The sequence below is a fragment of the Neophocaena asiaeorientalis genome, unplaced genomic scaffold, assembly GCF_003031525.2.
Source record: "Neophocaena asiaeorientalis asiaeorientalis breed wild unplaced genomic scaffold, Neophocaena_asiaeorientalis_V1.1 scaffold21, whole genome shotgun sequence".
Taxonomy (NCBI): domain Eukaryota; kingdom Metazoa; phylum Chordata; class Mammalia; order Artiodactyla; family Phocoenidae; genus Neophocaena; species Neophocaena asiaeorientalis.
In genome coordinates this window covers 1,758,849-1,777,791 of record NW_020174053.1, presented here as the reverse complement: position 1 = coordinate 1,777,791, position 18,943 = coordinate 1,758,849, and the positions used below count along the sequence as shown (strand labels likewise).

The following is an 18,943-nucleotide window of genomic DNA, read 5'->3' as shown; positions in this document are numbered from 1 at the left end:
CTTTAATTCAAGTGAATTTAGTTGAACAAGTCCTATGCTTGCTCACTTTAGTACTTCTGCTCACACTGCTTCTGCCTACGTACAATGCCTTTAACCACTGCCTCTCCCTAACAAAGTCCTACACAGCTGTGAAGCTCTACCTTGAACGCCGCCTCTCCCCCAAAGCCTTCCCAATCAGATGCATCTCTAACCCGTGTCCCCTGCATTGGCAGGCGGACTCGCAACCACTGCACCACCAGGGAAGCCCCTCCCTTTGCCCTTTTTTTAAAAAAGGTTTTCTCTATCAAAATGATATTCACAGTATCTTCTAAATTTTGCCCTTTCTCTGTTTTGAATGATGGTTATTCATGATGTTGTCTTATTTTGCTTCTATAATGTAATGACTCTGAGGGCAACGACTCTTTTATACATCCTCTTCCCTGTAGTGTCTAATAAAAGAAGTTTATATAGTAAACCTGCAATAAAAATTTGTTAAATGAAATTGAATGTACAGGCTAGTTACAATAATTCTTAATATAAGTGAATGATAAAAAAAATGAGAAATCTCTTAAAGAAAAAAACTGTTTGAAATAAACTTAATCCTTAAAAATAGGAAGATGATCAAACACTTGAGGATCTAGTGAACGATGACAGAAAAAAACTTTACAGAAAAACAAGGTGTAGAGGATGAAATCCTAACCCTTTGTACTACACGATGAAGAATGTGTCAAACATGTGAACAGGCACATGCACAGATAAGACTATTGGCTAATGGGGTGTTACCTTGGCAACTGTTTGTTCGGCGATGGTGCTAGGCCGACGCTGGCGGGCATCAAGTCTCTGCTCCACAGGAAAACTGCTCCTATGTGATTTCAGGCGCTCCACCAACAAGTAATAGATGGCAGCAAAGTGGTTATAGCTCTTGTTCTGCAAAGCCTGGAAAAGAAAACAAGTGCCAAAGGCAGAGAACCATAAAAACCAATTCAATGATTTAAACCTTTCTAAAAAATGAGGGAAAAACACAACATTGTAAATCAACTATACTTCAATAAAATTTGAAAAATAAATTAAAAAAGGAGGGAAGACACCATGTGTTCTTAAAAACAAGCAAAGTAACAAGCAAAGTATGCCTCAAAACGAAAACTATTCCAGAATTTAGAATAGAAGACAGATAACTTTATTAATTGTATAAAGGATGATACCTCTGAATGACTTGACTGGCTCTTTTACATTAATAGGATCCATTTATTTTTTTGCATTCAGAGAAAATGCCATCATTGTCTCATGCAGACATTGCCCAATGCCGTTATATGGTGCCATCTCATAGCTGCAACTAGGCTGTAAGGTTGTTTAGTAACCTGAGCCCAGAGGCTCTAATTCCACAGCCTCGACACAAGTCCAAACCATTGCAAACCCTGAAGTCAATGATTAAAGTCTTTGGGGAAATTTCTGGTGATTATTTTGGGCTGGAGAATGACATCTGGATGCTAGGTTGAGAGACGCTGGGTCTCCATTCTTAGGTAATTTTTTCCTCTTGTTTTTGCGGTCCAACCCTCTTGAAACCTTGAAAATAAAGTCACTTCCCAATTTTTCACATCCCTAGCTGGCCAGCTCTCCCAGGATACTAACGGAACAGCAAAACAATGGCTCCTTTGGCGTCTAATTCCACATGACAGGCTGCATGAGTGCTGTGCAGTGCAGCTCAGATGCAGAGCACTGGCAGCAAACATCACAGGCCGGGGAACTGCACTCACAGCTGCCTTCAAGGGCAAGTACAAAAAAACCTCTCTAAGCACGTGATGAGCAAAGCAGGAAAGCAGTCTGGTTTCATTTATGACTGCAATGAAGGAAAAGGCAGCACAGTTTGGAGCACTTTATCTTCACAGGGGGGCGTTTTATAGTCTTTCTTGTCATGCTTCATCCTGAAAAACACTGTTTGTTCTTTGCCTGTTGCAGGGGTATTAAACATATGTATATCCTATGCACATGCCAGCTGTTAAAGGACAGAAACAAAGCTGCCAAGGAATTTCCTAGGTTCATGACCTTCTCAGTTCTATGACCCATAAAACTTCCAAATCAGGAATCCACCTGTTTTTGCCTTCTGAGTTTCTTCAGTTCACAACCTAAACCTGATGCCTACCCTTCTTGTTTCCTGCTCAGCCCTCAGCCTTGTTCCATATCTGCACATTTATGTTTCATATAAACTAGCTTATTACCTGTATAGAACTTCATGTTTCATCTTAGAAGAAGCTTTCTACTTTGTATTTGCTAAGCTTCCATCTTTGTCTTTTCTCAATCCTATATAAACACTTCCTTTTGAATTTTTTTGGCAGTTGGGGCAAAGGGAGGAATTTTTATATTGATTAAAAACAAACATAAATATAGTGTGATGAAATCTTCAGGGAACACTGAACAGTAGGCCTAGGTACTGGGATGGCTAAAAGACCAGGACGACAGGTATGAGCATGAAATTTCAAGTTACTAAGTATAACAGAGTTCTAAAATTTCTTGAGTCGAATCTCTGACCACTTTACCTCAATGGTTTTCTGTTGATCTATTCCAAGGCCGTGCATCAATCGCAGAACCTGTTCATTAAACTCCCCAATGGATGGCTCATTTTCTTGCCCTTGTGGATAGAGAACAGTTCTCTGTACAGGAACTTCTACGAGCATCCACTTATGCTCCTTGATTTGAGCTATGGTTAGCCGTTTGGACGGGTCTAGGACCAACATCCTTCGAATAAGGTGCTCACAATCTACAGAAAACACAATGTTACAAAAGTCACGTAAATCACCTTGCACTTTGGGGTATTGACTTGACTCATGTGACTTTGTACAATGGTGTTAATCTTTGTATCCTCCACAGTGCCCACTGGAAAGCAGAAGGTCAAATGAATAAATGAATACCTGAAGGTTACTTGTATTTGTCAAGTTCACATGATGAATGCTGGCGCACAAAATTAACCATCACTGTGAATGAATACTTAAGAAAAAACAGGAGGGTATAGATCTATCCAATTCTGTACTTAATGAACCTTTTTACTGAATTTCTCAACTTACAATATCTAGACACAGACTTAGATTTCCACTAAAGAAAAAAACAAGCCTTCTTCCTAGAAAAAGCAAATAATAAACGGTTCCTTACAGTCACTTCTGAGGCTGATACACTAAGGCTATTAAGTGAGGCTGGAGCTCTCCAAGGGACTGTTGCTATTCTCCGTATCAGTGCAACTGAGAAAAATGTACATGAAACACTAGACACTTCTGATGACACTAAGTAAACTGCACTGCTGCAACCCTGGGCACTAGCTTATTCTCTGAGCTGACATCATATTCTTTACTACCCCCACATAAACTAGCCTTTTATCACTTGCTATGTTCTAGGCACCATGCTAAGAGCTTTACAGAGCTTAATTTAATTAATCCCCACAATACCCCTTTTAGAAACTATTGTTATTTCCATTTATAGACTGAGGAAACTGAAGCACAGAGATATAACTTGCCAAGGCCAGACTGTCTGTAAGTGGTGGACTCAGGATGAAAACCAGGTGGTCTGGCTCCAAAGTCTATCCTCTTAACTACTAGAACATTACTTCTGTTACCAGGAACACGCAAATTAAGGATAAAAACCAAAATCTAAACTGAGTAAATTTAACTGCTGCCCATGCAGCAAACCAATACAAGACTGGAAGGGATTATGGCACTTCATCTTAGTTCAATAGTTTTGCTAGTTGGTTTTAAATTTAATTTAAAAATTTAATTTTGTAACTTCCCACCAAAAGATGTGGGAAAATCCATTTCATACTTAGAGTGAAATGGTTGTGAATCTGTATCTACAAAAGGCTTCTCTAAGTCTAAAATAAACCTGGTTGTTTAGTAGTGTATTGTTTAGCCTCCACGTGTTTGTATTTTTTACAGTTTTTTTCCCTGTAATTGATATCTAGTCTCCTAGCGTTGTGGTTGGAAAAGATGAGGTATCACCTCACACCGGTCAGAATGGCCATCATCAAAAAACCTACAAACAATAAATGCTGGAGAGGGTGTGGAGAAAAGGGAACCCTCCTGCACCGCTGGTGGGAATGTAAATTGATACAGTCACTATGCAGAACAGTATGGAGGCTCCTTAAAAAACTAAAAATAGAACTACCATATGACCCAGCAATTCCACTACTAGGCATATGTGCTGAGAAAACCGTAATTCAAAAAGATACATATACCACAATGTTCACTGCAGCACTATGTACAATAGCCAGGACATGGAAGCAACCTAAATGTCCATTGACAGATGAATGGATAAAGAAGATGTGGTACATATATACAATGGAATATTACTCAGCCATAAAAGGGAATGAAATTGAGTCATTTGTAATGAGGTGGATGGACCTAGAGTCTGTCATACAGAGTGAAGTAAGTCAGAAAGAGAAAAACAAATACTGTATGCTAATACACATATATGGAATCTAAAAAAACGGTACTGATGAACCTAGTGGCAGGGCAGGAATGAAGATGCAGACCTACTAGAGAATGGAATTGAGGACACCGGGGGGAAGGGGAAGCTGGGACGAAGTGAGAGAGTAGCACTGACATATATATACTACCAAATGTAAAATAGCTAGTTAGTGGGAAGCAGCTGCATAGCACAGGGAGATCAACTGGGTGCTTTGTGATGACCTAGAGGGGTGGGATAGGGAGGGTGGGAGGGAGGGAGACGCAAGAGGAAAGAGATATGGGAACATATGTATATGTATAACTGAGGCACTTTGTCGTACAGCAGAAACTAACACAACATTGTAAAGCATTTATACTCCAATAAATATATATAAAAATATAAATAAACCTGGGACATTTATAGACAAGGGTAAATGGGAAGACTTGCTGTTCTTAATCTGGGAAATTTTCTGTTTCCAGTTATGAGTAGGAAGGTTAGAATTTCTCTCACCTACATGGAAGGGGTTGCTTATTTCTACGGCTTTTAAAGTGACTCGGTCACTTTATTTGGCACCCAAACTTAGAAAAAGAGAAGCCTTTGTTTAGGCACTCATTTTCAGAACAAATTCTGTAAAACATAATTTTAAGATAAACAGGTTGTTACCTTCTGACATGAAATACGGAATCCGGAATCTTCCTTCTAACACTCTCTGCCTCAAAATTGGAAGAGTCGGTCCATCAAAAGGTAGAGCTCCACAGACAAGGACGTAAAGAACAACTCCCATGCTCTAGGGAAGAAAACAATGCAGTCTCTTTTCTACTGAGAACTTCAAACACTCTTTGTTTTCCTAAATATCCTCAGGGCTCTTAAAATCATATGGACTGAAAAATTCCTGTTTGAATTTACTATTTTCTCAGAATTAAAAAAAAAAAATCTGAAATGCTGACCAGTGCAATAAAGCATCCTATAATAAATACCAAAAGAATTAAATTAAATCATTTTGATTAAACTTTAAATCATTGCTGATATTAGTATGATAACATCTTTCCCTAGAAATTCTTTCCTAGAATCTAATTCAAGATGCTCTGACTAATTTTAGTCCAGTGGACAGGGAAAGTATGAACTATTGACTATGTGTTAGGCACCGAGAGATTCCGAGATGGGCCAGAGTACCAAGTATTATCATTATAGATGCATTTAACACAGCAAAGCAAAGAAATACCCAAATATCCAGCTGTGGTCCTTCATACTGCTGCCCTTCAAAGACTTCTGGGGCTGCATAAGGGGGGCTGCCACACCATGTTGCCAGCAGTTCACCACTTTTAAAGAAATTTCCAAAACCGAAATCTATTGGGATGGAAATAAATGTTACTTTCATCTGTGCTCTCAAACTATACTGAATTTCTCATAATAATTTTATAATATGCTACATTAACAATATCACCACTATTCACTCTGTGAGTATGCGATGGCATGTATCTTATGATGTTTCCTTAGCACTCAGCACAATGAATAGCAAATATTAAGTATTCAGTAAATATTTGTTGAATGAATGTGTTAATGAATTAAGTTTTCTTCTCAAAGAGAATGAGCGAAAGGCTGGAAAAAGACTTTATCTCTTGTATTTTTAAGGCTGAAAGAAAAGTCCACTGATATGGACAATCAACTTGAATTTGATAATCTTAGAATTTCAATTACTCCATGATTAAGAGCTCTTGAGCTTATATGGTTTATAAAAAAAGAAACAAATGAGTAAAACTCTAAGATATTTACCTAAACACAACCAAGGGACCGGCTGCTCTCACAGCCCCAGGCTAGCAAGATAAATATAACATTTTAAGGCAACTGAGGACAGTGTTTCCTAAGTAACAGCTCTCTAAGTGTTGGCCCGCACATCCTGAATTAGGCAGATACTTATCTGAATAGCTCATTAACATGCAATGGCCATGTGGCCCAGCCACAGGCCACCTATCACCAATATCACTTGTTTACTCATTTATGGAACCGGTGGCATTATACTTCAAAATAGTTAATGGCCTGCTCCTTATGATATTAGTCACACTGAATCTGCAGCTTTGATAAACAGCATGCCCTCTGGAAACACTGTACTCAGATGCCTTCAATATGCATGAAAGTTACAGCGGAAGACAAATGCAGTGAGATTTGGTATAAATGCAAGCTTGTGCTCTTTTGCTAAGCCTTCACATAGTCACATGGTCTTAGTGAAGGAACAAATTTCTGTTGTTTTGTAAGTTAGAGCCAAAATGTCTCATGCTGCAACAGACTCCTGGCTGAAGGATACACCTCAGTGATGGGAACTGGCTCTACTCTGGCTGGTGTACACAGTGCATGGAGAGTGAGCTTTCAGTGGTGCCCCAAGGGGACTGGAACAAGTCTCCGGCGCCAGACTGACTGGCTGCGTGACATGCGTTCAGTCTTTGTGAGCCTCAGTCTCCCCAGTTGTAACACTGAAACATTGTAGTCAGCGGGTTGTTATGGGGATCCAATGAGTTAACAGAAACTCACACTCCACTCACACCCTGAGACTATGGTGTGCTTCTGTACCTTAGGGGAGGCATTCTGCTAGCTCCCTGACATAAGCAGTAGTAACAGAAACAGTCATGATCCCCAACACCACAGCCTCATGGCAGAGTACGACCTATGAAGTAAGGGAGACCTACAGCTGATTTCCAGTTTTGCCACTTTCTAGCCTCAAGGCCCCTACGTAAATTATTTAATTTTCCTGAACCTTATTTTCTGTATCTATAAGTGAGGGGATAATCCACCTACCCAGATAGGATGCTGTGAGGATTAAATGAGACTAAGAATGTAAAATGCCTGGAGCACAGTAGATGTGAAGTGTCAGCTACCAAAGCCATCATTACCAATTACTGCCTTTCAGAGAAAAGGGTCCTGAGAAAATACACAGGAAGGGTAAAGACAGTGTGGAGAAGCTTAGGGGTTCATGAGAGAAAAGATGGTGTATGTGGGGAAAGAGATGGTGCATCTAAACCTGGTGGAACACAGCTGTGGCCTGTCCTTGGCATCCAGGAGTACGAGGCGTACTCCACAACGTAACTGCAGTTCAGTCCTACGCTCGGCTTTCCAAAATGACTGTCAGAGAGGTCTTATCTTCTCAATTCCACCTGTAGGACTAACCACTCACATCACATCACAACCCATGTGTCCATATTGATAGGTGTTTCTAATTTTCTAGAAAAACTATACTCTCAAACGATCCAAGGACTAGATGTTCAAATAACATTTAAAGAGGAAAATGTTACTTTCACTCACAGAAAAGCCCAAGAAGCTCTGGGAAGTGTGTTTGGAGATCATGAAGTAGGTCCAATAATTGCTGTACTTTAAACCGTAATCACAGGATGAGTTTTAGCACATGTAAGTTGAGAATACTCTCTAAATAGCACTGGAACGTTTTAACGTCTCACAGAGCCATTCCAGAACTCCTTCATTCTGAACCTTCCCTGACTCTTGTAGAACGAACTCAAAGAGTGACTGGGACAGAGGTCTGTCAGGAAGGTGGCCTGGACTCTTTACTCCCCTAGGCTCTCTCACTGGACACTTCATAGGCAGGAAGAGAGCAAAAACTAGGAAAGCACCATGGTGCCTGTAGTAGCCTAGTCTCAACCTTGGCTGTACACATCTGGGACAAAGAAAGCGTCCTGTTACCTTAGAAGAAAAAGGGTACTAAACAGATGTTACTTCTATTTTCTGTAGGTTACTGAAGAAAACAGGAACTTGAGTCTGTAGGAACATTAAGAGAAGCACTGAAAGAAAATCAGGTTCATTAAAATTATTATAATAGCATTTATGTAGATGTCTTCTATAACCCTGTCAAAGCACTTAAATATTTTACTTGTAATCATCTGATGTATGGGTTAAGGAAAGCTTTGGAGTCAGGCAAATCTTGGGTTTTCCTCTTAGCGGTGTGATCTCGGGCAAATTACTTAATTTCTTTGCAAAATGGGGACAATGTCTACACTTCACAAAGTTATTATGAGTAACATATACTCACAATAAGTGAGTATATGTAGATAAGTACACTTACATCATAAGCAGATAACATAATAATGCTTTAGGCATGCTATTGGAACAAAGCAGGTGCTCAATAAACAGTAGCCACTGAGTACGCTACTCAACAGAAGTAAGAATAGCAATTCTTCTTCTTGTTTTACTTATCCGTCTTCTCTATCAGACTAAACTCCTTGAGAGTAGAGAAGGGGGAAATGATATATGTCTGTTCCCCTAGGACTTAGTATGCTGTCAGCACACAGCAGCTGTTTAACAAAGGTTTGCTGAATGAATATGTTGTCATCGTGTCTTTTAAAAGTGTCAGAAGCTGACCTAAGCTCTCCTAAGATAATTTCTTCTTAGTAACCCCATGAGGTAGCCTTATTTTAGGAAAGAGTGAGGGTAGAAAGTTAAGTACCTTGCTAGAGGTTACACTAAATTGCAGACTTACCAAGTCTGGCTACAGAGCTCTCACTGTTAACCACCTTTATGTCTTTCTCTGGTACAGTGATATGTAGCTATTTTTGAGCAGGTTAATAATTGTCAGGTTTAAGAAGTGGCAATGGGAAAACACTTAAAAATAAAAGCCTTTTTATTTCTTCACAGGAATCTGGACAATTTGCTTCATTCACAGTCTGCAGCTTTCTGCCTAAAAGCATATAGTGAAATGAGGGGCGAGCAAGAGGGATGAAATACGAAAACGGCAGAGCTATGCAGGATTTTTTTCTTTAATGTTTCTTTAAAAATTTATTATTTATTTGGCTGCTCCAGGACTTTGTTGCCACATGTGGGATCTTTAGTTGTGGCATGCAAACTCTTAGTTGCAGCATGTGGGATCTAGTTCCCTGACCAGGGATCAAACCCGGGCTCCCTGCATTGGGAGTGTGGAGTCTTAGCCACTGGACTACCAGGGAAGTCCCAGGATTTCTTTCTTATCACTATTTATTCATGTGGAATGGTTACTTAATGTTTCACCACACCAACCAAATTCATTGCTTCCTTCATTAAACATTTGAGTGCATACATGTGTCAACCACTGTGCAAACACAGAAGATAGTCTCATAACAACAGAGAATAATCAAAGACCCCACATTATCACCTGACTTTTGAAAAGCATTATGAAAACAGTCACATGGGCATTCCTCTCTATGCTAGACCCAGACCCAGCCTGGCTTTGCTGGAAAGGAAAGTTTAATGTCTAGTTCAATGTCTTCTCAAATGTTCTGATCTACAAGTTAATATCTCAAATGATGGCTGCTATGTTCCTCAGACACTTTTTTGCTTCCTGTTTCTCTGTCATAGAATGTATGCCATGCTATGTTGGATTCACTTTGATATTTTTAACTTTTAATTTCCAAATAGTTTTACAGAAGAGTTGCAACAATAAAGTGAGAAGAATTCCCTATGCCCTTTATCCAACTTCCTTCCCTAATGTTAACATTTTACATAACTCTATTAGTAAAATTATCAAAACTAAGAAAGTAACACTGGGCTTCCTTGGTGGCGCAGTGGTTAAGAATCCGCCTGACAATGCGGGGGACACGGGTTCAAGCCCTGGTCCGGGAAGATCCCACATGCCTCGGAGCAACTAAGCCTGTGCGCCACAACTACTGAGCCCGTGCTCTAGAGCCCATAAGCCAAGCCACTGAGCCTGCGCACCACAACTACTGAAGCCTGCACGCACCTACAGCCCTTGCTCTGCAACAAGATAAGCCACCGCAATGAGAAGCCCGTGCACCGCAACGAAGAGTAGCCCCCGCTCACCGCAACTAGAGAAAGCCTGTGCGCAGCAACGAAGACCCAACATAGTCAAAAAATAATAATAATAATAATTAATTTAAAAAAAAAGTAACACTGATTCAGTACTATTAATTAAACCATGGACTTCATTAAGATTTCGCCAGTGTTCTCTCTAACGTCCTCTCTCACTGCAGGGTTCCATAATGCACTTAGTTGTCATGACTCCTTAGTCTTCTCTAATTTCTAATAGCTCCTCAGTCTCTCCTTGTCTTTCTTGACCATGACCAGTGCTGGTCAGGTATTTTGTAGACTGTCTCTCAGTTTCGGTTTGCTGGATGTTTTCTCATGATTAGATTAAAATGATTGCTTTTTGGGAAGAACATCACAGAGGTGAAGTGCTCTTCTCAGGGCATCATATGATGGGGTGCAGGTATTATGGCTTAATTATTGGTGGAGTTAACCTTGATCTATGGATTAAGGTGGTGTCTTCTGGGTTACCCCATTATAAAGTTACTATTTTTCCCCTTGAGATTAATAAATATTTTAAAGATATATTGAGTCTATATATACCCTGTTTCTCCTTAAACTTTCACCCATTAATTTAGCATTCGTTGGCAGATCTTGATTGCAGCAACGATTACTGTGGTGTTCTAACGGTGAGCTTTCATTTCCCTCATTCCTTCTACAGTTATTAATTACAACTCTTCAAGAGTTGTCCCTTCTTCCCCTCTTATTTATTTACTCATTAAACTATTTGTTTATTTTTTACAATACTGTCATATTATATTCATCATAAGTATTTATTTTATTCTTTGGGTTATAATTCAATACTATTGTTATTTATTTTGATGCTTAAATAGTTCCAGCTTTGGCCACTAGGAGCTAATTCAGGTTGGTTCCTGTATCCTTTCAACACGCCCCCATCCTTATAAAATTTCATTTTAAGTATTTCCTTATCTCTTGGTACCAGATGTTCCAGGCTCATCTTGTACTTTCCTGCCCCATCCCATGAATCAACTGCTTTTCCAAGGAGCCCTGATTCCTTTTTTTTTTTTTTTTTTGTGGTACACAGGCCTCTCACTGCTGTGGCCTCTCCCGTTGCGGAGCACAGGCTCCGGACGCGCAGGTTCAGCGGCCATGGCTCACGGGCCCAGCCGCTCCGCGGCACGTGGGATCCTCCTGGACCGGGGCACGAACCCGCGTCCCCTGCATCGGCAGGTGGACTCCCAACCACTGCACCACCAGGGAAGCCCGCCCTGATTCCTTTTACAGAGGAATGGTATTTAGAAACCAAGACTAAGACCTAGATGTACTCACTGCAACTGGGCTGTCACTGAGTCTAGGCCCTGTCATCAAACAGAGGAAATATACATATGAATGCTTATCAGTGTACACACACACACACACACACACACACACACACACACACACACACTCCTATATTTGTTTTTGTGCCTGTCTATATGTATATGTATTAAGAAAAAACAATAACCCATGAATTCATACTGATACTTCTCACTCCAATTCAGGGTTCAGACTAGCATTATTTTGATACTATTTTTATTCATACATGATTGACTAAACAACTCTGACAAAATTTTGAAGGTATAAAGAAGTTTTTTTCCTCTGCGGTAATTTGTCATTTGTATGGGAGTAATTGGTGGGAGTAATTGCTTGAACTCTCACTCATAACATACCTTGAATTTGTCAGATCAATCAAGATTTTCAACATTTCTTGAGCACAGTAGGGAAAAGACAAATCTTTCTCAAAGAACCTCTTAGCTTCACAATTTTAAGATATGAAATCATAAGAAGTTTTTGAAACAAAATGACAACTAGTCCTTCACATGGTGTATGAATTATAATCAAATCCCAAAACCATTTATGTCTTGCCTACTTTGGACTAGGCATTACACACTTGGTATTTTTGTATATATTATCTCATTTAATCATGATGACAGCCCTGTGAGGTATGAATGTCCTTACCTTACAAAGGGGGAAACTGAAGCTGAAAGTAGCTAACTGAATTGCCCAAATATCTACAGCTGCAAGTAGCTTAGCCAGTATTCAAATACAGGGCCTTTGAACTCCAAGCCAGGTGTTCTTTTTTTTTTTTTTTTTTACTATACCACAGATGTTCTAAGAACGTCACTAGTCAGAGAAGTTGTTTTTATTTTTTTTGTTGTAAGGCCTCATAGTCAGAGAAGTTTAATCCAACTTAAAATTGGAGATAAGGCTGTTATAAACCCAGGAAAAATCCTTTACATTATATAGAGATGAGAGATTTTCTAATTTATCCCTCTGCTAGCAGAAGTCGACAAGTGAGGGCTTTCTCATCTCTACAATAGTGAATGCTATGTTAAAAGCATCCTTAATAAATGAATGGGAATAATTAAGATGTTTGCAAAGTAAATGTCAAATATACACCTACATTCATTTTAGAAATCTATATTGATTTTAAGAATGTGTTAAAATAGACACATCTTGTCCTTTTCATGGGAAGATGATTTATGTTCCTATCCCTACAACGCTAAGGCATGTACTCCAAGTTTTTACTTTAACGTTAGTTTTGAGATTTCCTGATATATCCATATTTTCTCACCTGGTTTCTGTGTGGCCTAAAATGTTGATAGAAGAGAGTGTTTGGGGTAGTCTCTAACCACATTAATTAGTGTTGACTGACTCATGGAAATCAACTTGGCCTTAAAAGCTGAGTCTTCTAATTACCTCACATCTAACTAGTAACAGACCATGGATATATTTGAAAACAGTATTAGAACTACTATTATTGTTTTCTGCTTTATATTTTGAAAGTGACTGACCTGAATCTTCCTGATAACAAAAATCAATTATTATTACTGTCGTCACTAAATCACATAAATTATCAGTGCCCAATCGTCATTAGCAAAGGGCTAACGTTTTAGGAATAACAGGGCCTTCCTTACACAGAGTAAATAAGCTGATAACTGTCTGATGGGAACAAAGCACATTAGTGAATACTGTCGGAGTGAAATAGATCAAACATTAGCATGCATACAAATCATCTGGGGAACCTGCTAAAATGCAGGTTCTGATTCAGTAGGCCGAGGGGTGGGCTTGAGAGTCTGCACTTCTAACAGACATCGCAAGTGATGCTCATGCTGGTCCCCAGACCACTCTTCCAGTAGCCAGGAAATAAAGAATGAAATGGAGGTTGTGAAAAAGATACAGGTGTTAAACAGTTTGTCACTGTTTATTGTTGCAAGATAATTATAATTACTAAATACTTTCAAGATTTAATATTTAAATAACAAAGACTAAATAGAAGTCGTTAGGTAAACAATTTAAGTCATTATTTTAAAAAGGAAAAAAGCAACCAAAACTTTGAAAACCAGTCTTCAAGCTAAGAGAAAGTAAATGATTTCTAGGAATCAACACAACCAAGGCAATTTTTAATCTCCAGCAGTGTGTTATAATGTCTAATTTATAATTTTAAAAATCCTCCTACAGAGAAGCAGATGGTTTTAGGGTTAAATTTATCCTTGTTTCTAAAATTACCAGTAGAATTCAGATATCCAGTCTTGCTGAAGAGTTACACATCTTTTGTAGTTATTATAATAGGAACGAAGAAGACAATTATGAGGAAATGAAAGCGGACAAATGAAAGGTAGTAGAGTGTGGAGACGGAGCTGACCCACTGCACAAACTGAATACCGATCAGCCAACGCTGACGTCACTGCATACCTTGTTGCCCACCAGCAAGAGGCCAGCTGCACAGTTTACTTCCAAACACCAGTCACTCCCTCCCTACCTGACAAGAGGACACAAGAACAATCATCACAGTTGAGATGAAATGTGATTCTGCTGACCACTGTGAGACATCTATTTGTTCAATGAGAGAGTTCAGTGAGCTAAGAAGCAAGTAAACGCTCTTCCTCAGCCCAAAATGGAGTGGGGGAGGCGCAGGGAGGTGAAGAGGGGAAACACAAAACAAAAGGAAACAAAACCGTTTGAGCTGTCTTCCATATTCCAGGCTTAATGTGCGGCTAGTGCTAAGTAGGCTTGAAGGATAAAGACAAGGTCTCGTTGTGTTTGCTGATGCAAAAGCTCTTTGCACATTTTACATAATACTAGTGGCAGGAGGATAACAAATGGGAGACTTTTAATAAATATTTTACTAACAAAACCTGCTTCAGCCTCTCCCACCCTTTTTCGGTTCCAGGGCACAAAACTAGAATTATATGTACAGAAACCCTGTCTCAAGGTCTTCTAATAAGCAGGAAGGTTGTTAGAAGCAGTCATGAGAGATGATGGGCTACTCAGAGATCATAGGTCAATTCAGAAAGGAAGCATTCCTCTTGGGCTAAAGACAAGTGACTTGTGATGCACAGGTCAGATTAATCAGGCTTATATCACATTACTAATTACACTGAAGGTCCCTCCAAGGAAAAAAAAAATTAATTTACATCAAGCAGAGACAATTTAGAATATAAATGATAAACTTTCCTTGTACCTCTGAGATTTGTATTAATAAGGCTTTAAACCTTGGTAATTTAAAAAAAAGACACGGTGGGGGGGGGTTATATGGCTATCAAACTTTTCAGGATTTGTTTTCACATGGAATCAATTATACTCTGAATACAAATAATAGCTACCTTTTATGAGTGTTTACATGGTGCCAGGAACCTTAATTAACAATTTATTTGGGACTTCCCTGGTGGTCCAGTGGGTAAGACTCCGTGTTCCCAATGCAGGGGGCCTGGGTTCGATCCCTGGTCGGGGAACTAGATCCCGCATGTATGCCACAACTAAGAGTTCACATGCCACAACTAAGGAGCCCTCATGTCGCAACTAAGAGTCTGCATCCCGCAACTGAGAAGTCCACATGCTGCAACTGAGAAGTCTGCATTGCCGAAACTAAGACCCAGCACAGCCAAAATAGATAAGTAAATAAATAAATATATTAAAAAACAAAACAAAAAGCCCCCAATTTATTTAACAAAATCTTAGCTAGCACTAACTATGTACCAGGCACTGTTCTAAGAACTTTGCAAATATTAACTAATAACCACTACGAGATATGAACTTCTGTCATTCCCTCTTAACTGATAAGGAAACTGAGGACAGAGAGGTTAGGTAATGTGTCCAAGGTCATGCAGCTACTAAGTGCAGTGCCAGGGTTCAAATCCAGGTAGCCTGGCTCTAGAGCCCATAATCTTACCTATGACCTCTCTGTGTCTAACATTATCACTAATCCCTACAATGTTCCTGAGAAATGGATTAATCTCTGTTTAACAGATTTGGAAACCTAGGCTCAGTGAGGTTAATTAATCAGCCCAAGGTCACACAGCTACTAATGGCACAGCCAGAATTTGTACCAGTACTGTCTGATATCAAACTCTACATTCTTTATGAGAAGCCTTGTTTGAATTGTGATATTTTCTGAAAACCTCCTCCGAGTAATTCATATATATTAATTCTTATCTAAGTATTCATTATAAACATTTCAGATTAGGAAAGTTGAAGAGTAAAACTAAATGTCCTTCATCTATTTACTCTCAAGTTAATGCCTAAATAGTCATAGCCAAAATAGCGTGGAGGAAACAGTACTGCAATTATCAAAACCAATGAAAGGGACTTCCCTGGTGGTGCAGTGGTTAAGAATCCGCCTGCCAATGCAGGGGACATGGGTTCAAGCCTTGGTCCGGGAAGATCCCACCTGGCTTGGATTCCAGGTCTGCTACTTATTATCTGAATTGCCTTAGGAAGTTATTTAATCTCTGTGTGTTTCAGTTTTTTCATCTGAAAACAGAGTACCTGCAAATAATGAAGGCTCAATAAATGTTAGTTGTGATACTAGCTTAACCAGAGAGAACAACTTTAGGTCTCTGAGATTTTACCTGTCTTCTAGATAAAAATTAGAAGGCCTTGAATTTCAGATATTCAAAAATAAAAATAGCAAAAACAAACAAATAATTAGATTTCACATAATGACAGAAATACTGGGTTTATCTACCTATACTATAGGCTAGAATTATAGAAGACATTATTACAGCCAGGCAAAACTTGGTTATAACCTTAATGGAATATTCTGCATATTTTGTTTGCAAGGTTTTCTGATGTTCTATTTTGACACTGTAATTCCTATAGCATATGACTCCCACCTCTAACCTTTCTTTCTCTGCCTGAAATGACTCCCAGAACTCCTTTAAGGTATTGTTTTTGTGAAAGCTTTGTTCTGGCAATAAAGGAATGTAAAGGTGAAGCAGGGGTTTCCCCTTCTTTCTACAGAGTAAAGAACTTCAAAAAAACAAGAGTCCTCTCTGAGAAGGACAATTTTAGGGCAGCTGATGCTTTCAAGGAGAAGTAAACAAAAAATTACAGTGAAGTGCACTACAGAAAGTTTGCAGAAAGGAGTGAAATGAATGAGACCAATGGAAGGGCCAAAAGAAGAAGGAAAACTGGGAGAAATGAACATATATTATAAATTACAGAAACACTAATACTGTATTTTTAAAACAAAAAAGATAAATCAGTATAAGTCTTCATATATAATGGGAATGTAGCAAATTAACTTAAAAAACACTCTTATTCAGGCAATTCCATTAGGGAAAAAAAAAAAATCACAGACTACAGAATGAAAAATCCATTACTTCCCTGAAACAAATGTGACATTGGTGTTTAAAATTAATTATTAAAATTAAAGTAAGTAAAAGTTAAAGTAAGTAAAAATTATTTGCCTTCTCTAAAATGCCCAAGTTGAAAATGAATGATAAATGGCATAGAAATAAACCAGTTAAATGTACAAATCAGAGGCTTTTCACTTATATTTTATACCACAGTGCAGCAAACTAAGGCAGTTGTTTTCTCCCTAAACTTAGTGAGTCCAGTGAGTATCCAACCTAGCTAGTCAGCCACTTCTTGGTCAGCTTCTCTCATGTGGATGCCTCTGTCCCTCTTTAATACCCTAAGACAAAACACCACCACTTACAACTTTGCTAAGCTTTTGCTTTGTGCCCCTTATTTTCTTCCAAACCCTAACCAGAATAAATCTCTCTCTCTCCTTCCCACACCTACAACCTCTACTGCTGTACTCTAGCACACACCCACATTTTCTTAATTGGACTACTACATTAGGTTCTTGATTAGTCTTCCTGTCTTCAGTCTCACCCCCATCTCCCACCTATCTTCACTCTGTGGCCAGAGACATCTTTCTAACATGCAAATCTAATCACCTTGTCCCAGTCCCACTTCATCTCCATCCCCGCCTTAAAATTTCCAATAGGCTATGCTCCCTATTACCTACAGAATAAACTCTAAAATCTTTTTCATGGCCTTCAAGACCTTTCATATTCTGATCTTCGCCTACCTGCTCTTCCTGTATCAATCCCCCATAACTACAGATTTTACATTTAACTAATATTGAGCAATGGTTCCCCACCATTACAATTTCAATCTCTTTCTCTCTCTTGTACCTGTGGTTATTTACACAGTTCACCCGTCCTACTTCTGTTTATCTCCCTGGCAAGCTTCTAACTCATCTCTCAAGCCTAAATTCAAAGAGTTCCTTCTTTGTGCAGCTTCCTGACTTCTCAGATAGACTGATGTTCCTACATCCCTATTGCACTCTGTACATATATTTTTTGGCAACTATTATATTGTATTTTCATTATTCTTATTTCCGCACCAGACTTTTACGATCACAGGAAATGACTTTTTGATTTGTATCCTTAGTACCTAGCATAGCACAGTACCTGACACATAAATATTTATTGACTGAATGAGAGTTCTGACCATGTGAAAAAGGAAACTTGGAATATAAAATATTTATAAAAGATTTTGCGAATTGTGAAAAGGGTAGGAGGAAAACTAGCAAAATAATCCTTAGTCTCCATGTTATAAATCAAAACCCTATTGTATCAGAAGAAGGCAAGGTGCTTCTCATTCTACTGCCGTTACCTCCTTTGTCATTCTTCTGTCTACAATCTCTTTGCAGCCACCAGTCGTAATTAAGAGAGCAGGGTAGAGCACCAGCAACCTATGCTACTCCTCCAGCCCTATCAGCCCCTCCAATCATCACACACTCAGTGGAGTGCCACAAAGGGGCCTGAACACAAATCAGACTGAGGATACAAATCAGACCCCAGTCGTAGTCCTGCCACGGTGTGCGTTGATAAGGAACTTATTTCCCTTACTTTTCATTATTACACATAGGACTAAGGAAATGAATAAAATACATTCTGAGAGAGCTTGATGTCATGGGTGGAGGCTCCTGAATCTCTGCCTGAAGGTCTGTTTCTGCACCCTGAGTGCCATGGCTCATACCTGATCACGGCAGAGCCAGCTGTGTCCCAGTTACCTGCTATTTTGATATTCATGTTGTTATCCAGCAGAAGGTTTTCAGCCTTGAGGTCACGGTGCACAATCTTCCGACCGTGACAGTAATCAACAGCAGACAGGATTTGCCAGAATTTGCGCCTCGCCTCAGACTCATTTAACCGGCCGTGATTAGCAAGGTAGTCTGTAAAAGAAGAAAGAATTGAGAATTATTCACAGACACCAAAAAACCCCACTATTAGTATTCAGGATTCTTTTTTTTCCCCTCAAAAAGTTCTTTTTAGAATCTCAAAATTAGTTAATAACAATAACAATAAAAGAATGAATGAAGGGAAATACAGCACACAGAGACTCAAGTTCAAGGTCCTGGCTAAGTGCCTTTTCCTCTCTGTGCCTCAACTTCCTCAGTCATAAAATGAGAGGGTTGGTCTTTTTTTTTTTTAATTGACGT

General features: G+C 39.1%; 1 protein-coding gene across 3 annotated transcripts in view; it reads right to left on the bottom strand.

Moving 5' to 3' along the window:
* SIK2 (salt inducible kinase 2) overlaps positions 1-18,943 on the bottom strand; it is a 122,721-nt gene that overhangs the window by 23,373 nt on the left and 80,405 nt on the right. For all 3 annotated transcript variants that reach the window (XM_024754212.1, XM_024754213.1, XM_024754214.1), the window contains exons 4-8: positions 18,515-18,676; positions 5,630-5,754; positions 5,071-5,194; positions 2,514-2,734; positions 763-915 (exon numbers count right to left, since the gene is read on the bottom strand). In XM_024754212.1, the coding sequence (XP_024609980.1) occupies positions 763-915; positions 2,514-2,734; positions 5,071-5,194; positions 5,630-5,754; positions 18,515-18,676 (785 nt within the window). The remainder of the gene's footprint in view (positions 1-762; positions 916-2,513; positions 2,735-5,070; positions 5,195-5,629; positions 5,755-18,514; positions 18,677-18,943) is intronic.